We start from the raw sequence: 12,048 nt of genomic DNA, 5'->3' as shown, positions 1-12,048 counted from the left end.
TGATATTGGTGATATGACTTAGGTAAATACTAGAGATAGTCATTTATAGACCTTTTATTGATAGACTTCTATCACTTATAACTTTAAATGTTAATCTTTGAAAGATGATAGTTTCATTTCAAAAATTGTTAACTACTTATAAAAGTCTACCATTGATATCCACTGATAGTCTTAGATGTTAATATTTTAAGTTTGATTATGATTGATCAAAGTGTATCAATGATAGTCATTGAAAACAGATAGCAAATTGAAAGGTGATATTTCAAGTGTTACTATTTTAAGGTTGTATTAGTATTTCTCATATTAAAAGTTATCACTGATAGAAGCTATCAATGATAGCAACTAATAATAGCTATACATGACTATCATTGATAGCTACTATAGGTGATAGTTTTAATTTGAGAAAATTGGAAGAAGAAATGCAAAATGTTATGCTGCGTGTAGGTTTTTTTAGTCATTTACTTATATAGCTATCACTGATAGCTACTATCAATGATATCTTGTGCTAATTTTGTACCATGTCCTTGAAATATTTATCCTTGTTCTACATTTTTTTTATAATTATTTTGGGTCTAAATGTTATTTGTGTAATTAGCCCTTATATATACTTTTTGATTTATAATTATTTAGTCCTTAAACTTTACCATGTAACAATTTAGTCTCCTATACATTTAAATTTATAATATGTAAAAGTTATCTAGCCTAATTATCAATTTTCGAGCTTAAACTTAATTGTCAATTTTCGTTATGGAAACAACTGAATTAGTCTTTAAAATTTATAAATGGACTTGACCCTTGACCCTTAATCAGTTTATTATTGAGAGTGAGACTAAGAACCATATTAAACCAAAAAAGACAAACGTTTACGTGTCAACTATATTGGATAAATAAATATTGATATAAAGAGATTTGGATTTTGTACAAACTTTCAAACCTACTCATCTGAAATTGCGGGACCACTAACTAAATGAACAGATAATGTTTAAAAATTTTAATATTTTTTTAATATAAATTCAGATTATGCTGGTGGAAGAAATGAAAGCCATTAGTCAACAGCATCGAACGAAACAAAGAAAAAAAAAAAGGTAGAATTATAAACGAAGTCTCAATTTAGTTTTTACAATTTGAATTTAAAAAATAGTTTTTTCTTTTTTTTTTAATGATTTCATGAAATCTTCTAAATAGATTTTGGTATAGTTATTATTTATGATTGTTTTATCAAACTACCAAAACTAAGTTTTGATTATAAATTTCATAGGACCTAGAACAAATCTATAATTTTACCTAAAAATTTATACACTAACAAAACTAATAATTTTCATAAAGTTAGAGAAGCTAATTTTAAATGATATTGATATTTCATTTAGGCGGCGTTTGGGGCCAGGATTAACATCAAAATATAATAATCACCTCTTACTACAGTAAAAATTATTTCAAAACCTCCAATTAGACTATTTTAAAACCCTCATTTACTACATTATTACTTATTTACTATCGTTTTTACTATTTTACATTCATCATTTTTTTATAATTTTCGTCTCAAATTAAAATAGTTTACCCCTCAAAAAAACAAATACTATTATAATCCAAACACAAACTATCATAACCCAACTATAATAATTAACTCATTTCTCTAAACGTCCTGATAGACTTAGATGAGGCATGTCTCTTAGTCTTAATAATAATAAAAATAATAATAATTCTCTCAATAAAGACTTATATTTTTTTTTCAATCAAACTAAGTTATTTTTCTGGTTCGGTTCAAATCTTTTGGTCATATATAGCTTAATTAGCTAGTTGAACTATTCTTATATTGACAAATTTATGAATTCAATCCTAACAATCATAACTATAGTTTAGAAGTGGTTTATGTAAGTAGTGCAAATATTAAATTAAAAAAAAAAAAAAAACAACTCATTTCGGTTAAGACGTAAACTCTCGACCAAAAAGTTAGAGATTTAAATATTTATTAGTACATCTTATATGTGTGTATATATATATATATGTATGTGTATATGCATATGTATGTATGTGTATATGTATATTTAAGCAAACATTTATGATTTAAAAATCTAATAATTTGGAAAAAAAATAACTCAATAAAGGGACAGGGAGACAGTAATTAATCAAAATCATTTTATTCAGATATGAAGAAGAAGAAACACATACAAACAAGCTGCCAAAGATAAATAGCAGCATATTTATCACACAAACCACAAAACACTCACTTTCCCAACCATATGAACTTCTCAAACATAAAAACATTAATTAGAAACTTAAATTACATATAGATCCCTTCACACTCACATAGAAAAACACACATTAAGCAACTGAAACATTTATTTTTTTAGAAGGGGAATGATATGGAGAAAGGTTATTGCATGGTTTTCAACAGTTGAAGTAGCAAAAACAAGCCCTTCCAGGAAATTGAGCATGGCAAGCTCCATGTTTGGCACCTTCCCAATTCTTGCATTGCCGGTCGCAATGGCTTGTGTCCCCGCACCATCCCGACCATGTCTTGCTCCGCTTCTCGCACACCTTTGCCTCTACCATCCCTTGCTTTTCTGTGATCATAAGTCACAGAAGCGAAAAGAAAACAAAAACAAAACAATAATTATATGTCTACAAATTTTGTTTGAGATGTAAAATTAAATAGGAGTGGGGAAAGGGCTGATAATAGTGTTGTTAATTACCATTCATGGAAAGCATGAGGGCCAAAAGGAAGAGCAAAGCAACAACCATCTGGGCAGGGTTGCCCACAACCTTGGCCATTTCTATTGTTTGAATTTTTCTTTATGAAATATTTGTGTTTGCAAAAATGTCCATGCAAGGGATACATATTTATAGCCTCAAAGGGGGCCCACTTCTATCTCTTTCACTATATTTTATTCTTGAAGTACAAAAAATTCAAAAATTTTCAAGGGTGGAATTTGTGGGACTTTGTATGGGTGTGTAGCTGTGTTTGTTGGAAAGAGATTTTGGAGGTTGGAGGAAATTTGAAGAGAGACTTGAGAAAGAGGCTACTTGTGTTATTGAGCACTTCTAATTTTTTTAATTTGATACAAATGTTAAGACATACCTCTTATTTATACTAGTTGACTCCCCTAAATCTATGGCTGGGATTTTGCCAACGCATCCATGATCTAATGGTTACAAATGTTTATTTAGACTATTCTCTACAATTACTTATTTTTCTCATACTTTCTAGATAATCTTACAAAATGCTCTAATATTTCCTACATGTAATTTCTCTGGAATATTCTAATGTTTGATATTTCTAGAACTTGGGCTTTTGTTTGGGTTAGGCCCAATTACTTTGAACCCAAAATCAAGTTTACATTTCAACACTCCCTCTTAAACTTGATTTTGTTACTCCCAACAAATCTCTCAATCTTGTGAAGTCTTCTCTTTTAAGAGGCTTAGTGAAGATGTCAGCTACCTAATCATTAGTCTTCAGATACTCTAATTGCACATTCTTTCTTTCGATACACTCTCAAATATAATGATAACGTGTATCAATATGCTTACTCCGACTGTGGAAGACTAGATTCTTGGCCAAGACAATTGTTGATTTGTAGTCTACGAAAATTTTAGTTGGCTCCTCTTGTGGTAGTCTCAATTCTTGTAATATATTTCTTAGCTAAATTGCATGACAAACATATAAGGAAGTAGCCACATATTCTGCTTCACATGTTGAGAGAGTAACAATCGGTTGCTTCTTTGACATCCACATGAAGAAAGTGTCTCCCATGTAGAACACAAAACCAGGTGTACTCTTGCGGTCATCCACATCTCCACCCCAATCACTATCACTGTATCCCAAGAGCCTATAATTATCATAAACATAATAGAATAGGACATAGTTTATCGTACCTTTTCTAATTGAAGAATCTCTTTGTTGCCTTCAAGTGTGTAGTTGTTGGTTTCTCCATGAACCGACTGATAACTCCAACTGCATAGAGAATGTCAGGCCTTATGCATGTTAAATATTACAAACTTCCAGCCAAGCTTTTAAAGAATGTTGGATCAATTCTTTCTCCTTCCTCACAACGTGACAATTGATTCCACATTTCATGGGTGTATTGACTGGATTAGAATTATCCATCTTGAACTTCTTGATCACTTCCTTAGCATAGCCTTCTTGGGTGATAAAGAAGCTTTTATCTTCTTACTTTACTTTAATGCTAAGGTAGTAAGATATGGGCCCGATGTCGGTCATCTCAAACTCGTTCGTCATCTCTTCTTTGAACTCATTGAACATGCTTGGATTGCTACCTGAAAAGATCAAGTCATCTACATACAACACAATCAATACATCATTATTCTAGACTTTGATGTAAAGTACGTGCTCATATGGACACTTGATGAAATTCTTTTTATGTAGATACTTGTTTATTCGATCCTTCCATGCTCTTAGAACTTGTTTTAGTCCATAAAGTGTCTTTTTCAACTTCAAAACTTTCTCTTCTTTTCCGTCAACTTTATAGCCTTGAGGTTGCTCAATGTAGACTTCTTCCTCTAGTATTTCATTGAGAAAGTCAGATTTCACATCCATTTGATGGATTTTTCAATTTTTTTAAGCTGCCAACGAAATTATTAATCTAACAGTTTCAAGTCGAGCAACAGAAGCAAATACCTCATCATAGTCGATGTCGTCTCTTTGATTATAACCTTTCACCACTAGTCTTGCCTTTATCTTTTAACCTCTCCTCTTGTATTCTTCTTGGCTTTGTAAACCCATTTCACACCAATTTCCTTGTGACCTTTTGGAAGTGAAACTAGCTTCAATCTGTTGTTCTTCTTGATTGCATTAATTTCTTCTTCCATAGCGTTTTTCTAATTTGGATTCTCCATAGCATCTTGAAAGTTCATGGGCTCACAAACGACAAAAAGACAAAAAAGAAAGACTATCTTGATTAGTTACCTCATAAATTTCTTGTAAGCTTGTGAAGCGTTGAACACTTGAGTTTGAGCTTCCAACCTCTTGAAAACTTGAAGTTGGCGAAGCTGGTGGCGTATAAGGTCTTGTGCTGGGCATTTGTGCCCTAGTTTATTATGTTGTGTACTTGTAATTTGTACACCCCACTAGTTTTGGGATAAGGGGGAGATTGTTGGGGTTGATGCCTTAAATATCATAGGGTCCTGTAATTTGTAAACACTTGTATGAAGAAATACTTTGTGATTTATAATATATGATATTTTATTCACTTCAGTCTATGAAGTATTTGATATTTTAGTTGCATTAACCACAAACCAATAAACTAATATCCATGGTTATCGTTGTAACTTAAGCATGTATGTGGAGATATACAAGTAGACCGTGCTTTAAGTGATAACCTAAATGGTCTATAGTATATGGATAAATTAGGGATACCTTATCCTAGTGACACTATGGATGTGGCCCGCTTTGTAGGTGTTACAAATATTGTAAAGTGCTACAAATGATGATCCTCATCATTCATGTATTAGACATGTGAGCGGGGATATTCTATACAAAGAAGTTTGTATAAGACTAGACCACGAAATGTTTAGTCTCGTTATATAACGCCATTCATAATTGAGACTTTCATTTCACTAGGATGATCATAGGTAACATGACCTTAATCCTGAGTGAGTTGTGAACTCCTGCCTATGAGGGCAGTCCTTTAATTTGCATGGGTGAGAGTTGCCAGATTGCCGACTCAACAAGCTTACCACTTTGGAGATTCGTCTGATTGGGGAGCTAGGAACTCAACTACACAAGATGGAATTCCATCCTTCCCCGACGCATGAGTAAATAAATTTCTCTCTTAAGGGCTGATTCTAGGGCTTGAACAAAGTGGCGTCACACCTTCTCTTGACCCGAGAAAGGTTTAATCATAGTAGAACTATAATATATTATTCATTAGAAGAATCAGTGGTATTTAAGGAGTTAGATGTAACTATAGAGGCAAAACGATAATTTGGCTCAACTATACTTACGAGCGATTTGTGAAAGGTCATTGTACTGTTGATTGGTTATATCCAATGGACATAGAAATATATCTGTAGTGCGAAGAGTGCAGCTGTCAGTCTTTAGTGGAATGCCCGGCAGTTAACAGATGGTAGATATCGTGATTAAAGAGTTTAGTCAGTTATTGACGTACCGTTGGAGCTTCAAGCTATAGGTCCATAAGGTCCCCTTGGTAGCTCGATGGATTCAATTGAGAATCAGTTTTTAGATTAGTTTGAAATGTTCAAATTAACAAGAGGAAATTTGATTATATATGATATAATTAAATTGATTCAATTATATATGATATAATTGATTTGATGTATTTGATACATTATTTGATTGGAGGAATTTAATATAAATATGATTTATATTAAATGCCGCAAAATAGAAAAAGAACTATGGTTTATATGTTACAAATGATGCAATATTAAAACTATATGTTATAAATATAATATGATAAGTTAGTTATTGTATTTATTTATAATTTATTAATTATAAGATTATTAAATTCCTTTTTCTCTAATAAACACCCTTAGTGGGTGGTTAGACAGCTTTATGGCTAAGTGGGATAAGGAAGAAAAATGGATTTCCTATTCATTCTACAAGAACAAGTTGTCAGATTACTAATCGAGTGACTACACGATTGACTATCGAGTTTACTATACAATAGTACTCTTTACTAAACGTTCAAGTGTTGAGTCTATGCGATAGACATTCATCGTCTACATAATTGCATCATTGTTTAGTCAATCTTTCCTTCTTAACTTCCTATTTCCCTCAATCCAAAATTAGCCAGAGCCCACAACTCCTGGATTCTCACACCAAGAATACCAAGGTAATCATGTGGTGGTGCCTAATTCTGTTCGAGGATTGAGTTTTACTCGGTGTGTTCGAGGAAGTTCCAGTTGCTCGTTGCATTCAAGTTTGTTCGAGGAAAATATGTGAAGAAATAGTTCTTCAAAAGATTGTCACTCTATCATTTGTTTTTTATAAGAAGCATGCTGTAATTTATCTTTAATGCATAATCGTTTCTGTATGATTATAAATGTTTAAGTTCTTTCACAATGGAGTTTGGAACGATCTGCTTCCACTCAAAGGTCCTCTATATTTAGAGTTCCTTCAGAAGGCTCCTCTCTTATTTGTGCTGTATTTATTTGCTCCATGTAATTTTCTTCGAAGTAGGGCAAGAAGTTATAGTCTTCATCATGTCTTCCTCAATCTCATTCTCCTTATTCATTGAATACTACATCTCGATTTAGGTTTTTCTTTCATGTATCTAGATTGTAGAGCTTATAGCCTTTGGTATTTGAGTCATAACTGATGAAGATGTATTTCTCACGTTTGTCATCTAACTTGCTTCTCTTTTCATCTGCTATATGCACATGAGCAATGCTTCCAAAGACTTTGAGATGGGAAATCTCATGTTTCCTTCCACTCCATGCTTCTTGTGGCGTTCTTTTATATACACTTTTTGTTGGAGATAGGTTAGATAGGTTAGATAGGTAGACTATTTGGGGTTGATGCCCTAATTCTCATAGGGTCCTATAGTTTGTAAGCTTTAATGAACAAATTTATTGTGTATTTAATAAAATATATGATATTTTATTCATTGTCTATAAAATATATGATATTTTAGTTACATTAACCACAAACCAATAAACTAACTTCCAAGGTTATCTTTGTAACTTAAACATGTATGTAGAGACATGCAGGCGGATCATGTTTAAGTGATAACCTAAATGGTCTGTAGTAGATGGATAAGGCTGGGTACCTTATCCTAGTGACACTACAAGTAAGGCCCATTTTTTAGGTGCTACAATTGTTGTAAAGTACTACAAATGATCTGATCCTGATCATTCATGTATAAATATGTGAGCAGGGATATTCTATACAAAAGAGTTTATATAAGACTGGACCACGAAATGTTTAGTCTCATTATATAATGTCGTTCATAATAGAGACTTACATTTCACTAGGATGACCATAGGTAACATGACCTGAATCCTGAGTGAGTTGTGAACTTCTACCTATGAGGGCTGTCCTTTAATTTGTATGGGTGAGAGTGGTCAGATCGTCAACTCAACAAGCCTATCATTTTGAGGATTCGTCTGATTGGGGAGCTGGGAACACAGCTACACAAGATTTCACTCCTTCTCCGAGGCAAGGGTAAATAGATAAATTGCTCCCTTAAGGGCTGATTTCGGGTCTTGAACAATGTGGCGCCACACCCTCTCCTGGACCGAGAGCGATTTAGTCATAGTTGGACTATGATCGATTGTTCATTAGAGGGATCAGTGGTACTTAGGAGTTAGATGTAACTATCGGGGCAAAACGATAATTTGGCCTAGTTGTACTTACGAGCAATTGGTGAAGGGTCATCCTAACGTTGATTAATTATATCCAATAGACACAGAAATATATTTTTAGTGCGAAGAGTGTAGCTGTCGATCTTTAGTGGAGTGCCCGACAGTTAACAGATGGTGAATAATATAATTAAAGAGTTTAATTAATTATTCATGTACTGTTGAAGCTTCAAGCTATAGGTCCATGAGGTCCCCTTGGTAGTTCAATAGGATTAATTGAGAATCAATTTTTGGATTAATTTGAATTGTTCAAATTAATAGAGGAATTTAATTATATGTGATATAATTAAGTTGTTTCAATTATATGTGATATAATTAAGTTGTTTCAATTATATGTGATATAATTGTCATAATGTATTTGATACATTATAGCTTAATGGAAAAAAATAAATATTTGAATGAGATTCAAATATAGTTTCTATGAATTGGATTCATAGATGTTAAATTTATTATAAATGTGATTTATATTAAATGTAATATAAAAGAGAAAAGAAACTATAGCATATATTGTATGTGATACAATATTAAAACGATAGGTTTATATGTTATATTTGATATAACATATAATTCAATATATATATAATATGATAAGTTAGTTATCATATTTATATTTATATTAGTTTTTTATTTTAATAATAAAGGAGGGAGTTACAACTCCCTTCCCCTTCTTTTCTCTTCACCCACGTAAGTGGTAGGTGATTATTTTTGGCAAGTTGAAAAGAAAAAGTTTCTTCTTCTTCTTGGCTAAGCCTGTTGATCGATTGAGAAATGCGAGAAAACAACAGAAGTGTTCTATATGTTTGTTTTTTAGTTTTGAGAACATTCTAAATCTTTCCTCCACAAAAATTCCCTTATATCTAGAATAGTCAGAGCCCACCATTCCTGGGTTCTCTCCCTGAGAATACCAAGGAAACATTCGTGGTAGTGTTCATTCTTGTTCGAGGTTATTCTTGAAGAAAGTCTTCAAGGAGTTCGTGAATTGTACGAGGGAAATCATGAAGAAAAGTCTTCAAAGGTAAGGTTTCTAAAACCTTTTCTTAAGCATGCTGTAATTTATAATTAAATGCATATCTTGTTTCTTGTTCTCTTTCTTAAGAGTTCCTTCATACTGCACATGCTATTGCTTCTGCCCAAAACTCCTTTGGCAATTTTTTGCTTTTAAGCATACTTCTTGCCATGTTCAAAATTGTTATGTTCTTTCTTTCTACCACTCCATTTTGTTAAGGGGATCTTGGCATGGTCAAGGGTCGACGAATTTCATGATCTTCACAATATTTTTTGAATTCATTTGATGTGAATTCTCCTCCATGATTAGATCTCATGGCCTTCATCACTAGACCACTTTCTTTCTCAACAAGGGATTTGAACTTCTTGATGCTCTCGAACACCTATGATTTATGCTTTAATAAATATACACACTTTTTTCTAAAAAAAATCATTAATGAAGAGAGGGAAATAGTTACTCTTACCAAGTGAGCTTGGCTTGATCATTCTGCACACATCTGTATGTATGAGTTCCAAAGGCCTTTGTGCTCTTGAGTTTGACTCCTTTGGGAAGCTTTTCTTGAACTGCTTACCAAGTAGACATCCTTCTTACACTTGATCAGAGTAGTTTATGAAAGGCAGCCCTCTCACCATGCTCTTCTTGGAGAGTGATTATAATCCTCCAAAATTGAGATGCCCATATCGAAGATGCCATAGTCAAGATGCATCTTTGTAACAGATCTTGAGGCATTTTGCGACGTCATTTTGAATGTTGAGTATAAACATTCTATTTTCGGGCATTGGCACTTTAACAATCAAATTACTTGCATTATCTCTTATAGAAATATTATTTTCTTTTAATCGAATGTCATATCATTTTCCTAAGGGTTGGCCTAGGATCAAGATATTACTCTTCATATTTGGCATGTAATAAACATTTGAAATAAATTGGTGATTACCATGCTTCAATCAGATGAGAATGTTACCTCTTTCCTTCTTCCTTTTACTTATACCTTGGATTCATCTCCAAAGGCTACATTGCCACTCACCGATTCATCAAGTTCCGCAAACATGCTTCTTTCTCCACACATATGGTTGTTTGCTCCAGTGTCCATGTACCATGCATTATTTTTACTCCATTCATCATTCGTACAAGCCATTTAATAAAGTTCCACATTCTTGACTTCTTTCTTCAATGTTGTTCACTTTCTCTTCAACTTAATTATTTTGGGAGCTCTACATTCGATTCATAAAGACTAAACTTCTAACAATTATAGCATTTAATGTTTGATTTATCATACCTTGATCTTTAGTTGCCTTGTTCACAACCTCTTGTTGAGTTTTCTGATCTTCTTTGGGAGTTATTGTTGTTGTCTTCATAGGGCCGCCAACCACGTCCTTGTCCTTGTCCATGACCTTTTCCTCGTCCTCGATGCCCACCATGTTCTCGTCCTTATTCGCTTCTATAATTCAAACTAATTGTTCCACTAGTCTAATTAACTCGTAACTTGGGCAATTGATTGACGATTCCTTTCTTCTCCTTTTTTTTTCTTCATATGCTTGTAACGAACCCATGAGTTGCTCAATGGTCATGATCTCCAAGTCTTTTGTCTCTTTGATTATGGCAACAATATGTTCAAACTTTGGATCTAATGATCTTAGTATTTTCTTCATGATTTTAACATCATCAATCTTTTCACCATTTTTTTTAAGTTCATTGGTGATAGTTAAGACTCTAGAAAAAAAAGTCTGAGATGGGTTTCCCTTCTTTCATATGTAAAGTTTCAAACTCAGCTCTTAGAGTTTGAAGACGTGCCTTTTTAACTGAATTCGCTCCTTTGTATGATGTTTGAAGCTTCTCCTATGCTTCTTTCGCCATCTTTGCTTCCAAAATCTTCTGAAAAGCATCATCATCTAATCCTTGATAGATTAGATAAAGAGCCTTCTTGTCTCTCTTTCTTGAGTCTCTTAAACTATCCCTTTGTGCTTGAGAAAGATCGCTATCATTCTCCGATTCTATGTATCATTTCTCTATGATTTCCCACACATCTTGTGAGCCAAGGAGAGCCTTCATCTTGATACTTCAATTATCATAATTGCTCTTGTTGAGCATAGGAACTTGGAATAGAACCATGTTATTGCTTGTCATCTTGAAAAGAGTCTTTAAGCTCTGATACCACTTTTTTGGAAAGAGATTTTGGAGGTTGGAGGAAATTTGAAGAGAGGATTGAGAAAGAGACTACTTGTATTATTGAGTACTTCTAATTTTTTCTAGCTTGATACAAATGTTAAGACATACCTCCTATTTATACTAGTTGACTCCCCTAAAACTATGACTAGGATTTTTCCAACACATTCATGATCTAATGGTTACAAATATTTGTCTAGACTATTCTCTACAATTACTTATTTTTCTCATATTTTCTAGAGAATCCTTCAAAATGCTCTAATATTTCCTACATGTAATTTCTCTAGAATATTCTAATGTTTGATATTTCTAGAACTTGGGCTTTTGTTTGGGCTAGGCTCAATTACTTTTAAACCAAAATCAAGTTTACATTTCAACAGTGTTAGTGTTAGGGTTCCAATTTTCGTTTTTATCACTGGTACACTATTTCATGTTTTAAATTTTATTTAATATTATAACATTTTTTCACTTCAAGGTATGTTTGAAACATTTATAATCGTCTAAAGTAATAATGAAAATGTTTAAGAAATAGGAGTATA

General features: G+C 32.9%; 1 protein-coding gene and 1 pseudogene across 1 annotated transcript; both read right to left on the bottom strand.

Annotated features, from left to right (window-relative positions):
• Positions 1 to 2,122: 2,122 nt before the first annotated feature.
• Positions 2,123 to 2,845, bottom strand: LOC120087175 (defensin-like protein 1). The gene is made up of 2 exons (XM_039044081.2): positions 2,694 to 2,845; positions 2,123 to 2,564 (listed from the first exon to the last, which is right to left on the bottom strand). The coding sequence occupies exons 1-2, from the start codon at positions 2,770 to 2,772 to the stop codon at positions 2,389 to 2,391; spliced, it is 255 nt and encodes an 84-aa protein (XP_038900009.1). The 5' UTR covers positions 2,773 to 2,845; the 3' UTR covers positions 2,123 to 2,388.
• An 8,337-nt stretch (positions 2,846 to 11,182) lies between these two features.
• On the bottom strand, positions 11,183 to 11,470 carry LOC150033974 (uncharacterized; annotated as a pseudogene).
• Between the last annotated feature and the right edge of the window lie 578 nt (positions 11,471 to 12,048).

Source organism: Benincasa hispida, chromosome 9 (assembly GCF_027475165.1).
Source record: "Benincasa hispida cultivar pf3 chromosome 9, pf3_genome.v1.1, whole genome shotgun sequence".
In the NCBI taxonomy this organism is placed as follows: Eukaryota; Viridiplantae; Streptophyta; class Magnoliopsida; order Cucurbitales; family Cucurbitaceae; genus Benincasa; species Benincasa hispida.
Note: the sequence above shows the minus strand (reverse complement) of the source record. Positions and strands in the feature narration are given on the sequence as shown.

Bases quoted from the DNA above. Each gene is read 5' to 3' on its own strand.
- LOC120087175 (XM_039044081.2), bottom strand. From the start codon at position 2,772: ATGGCCAAGGTTGTGGGCAACCCTGCCCAGATGGTTGTTGCTTTGCTC. The intron at 2,565-2,693 runs GTAATTAACAAC...TTATGATCACAG, and splicing joins CCTCATGCTTTCCATGAATG to AAAAGCAAGGGATGGTAGAG.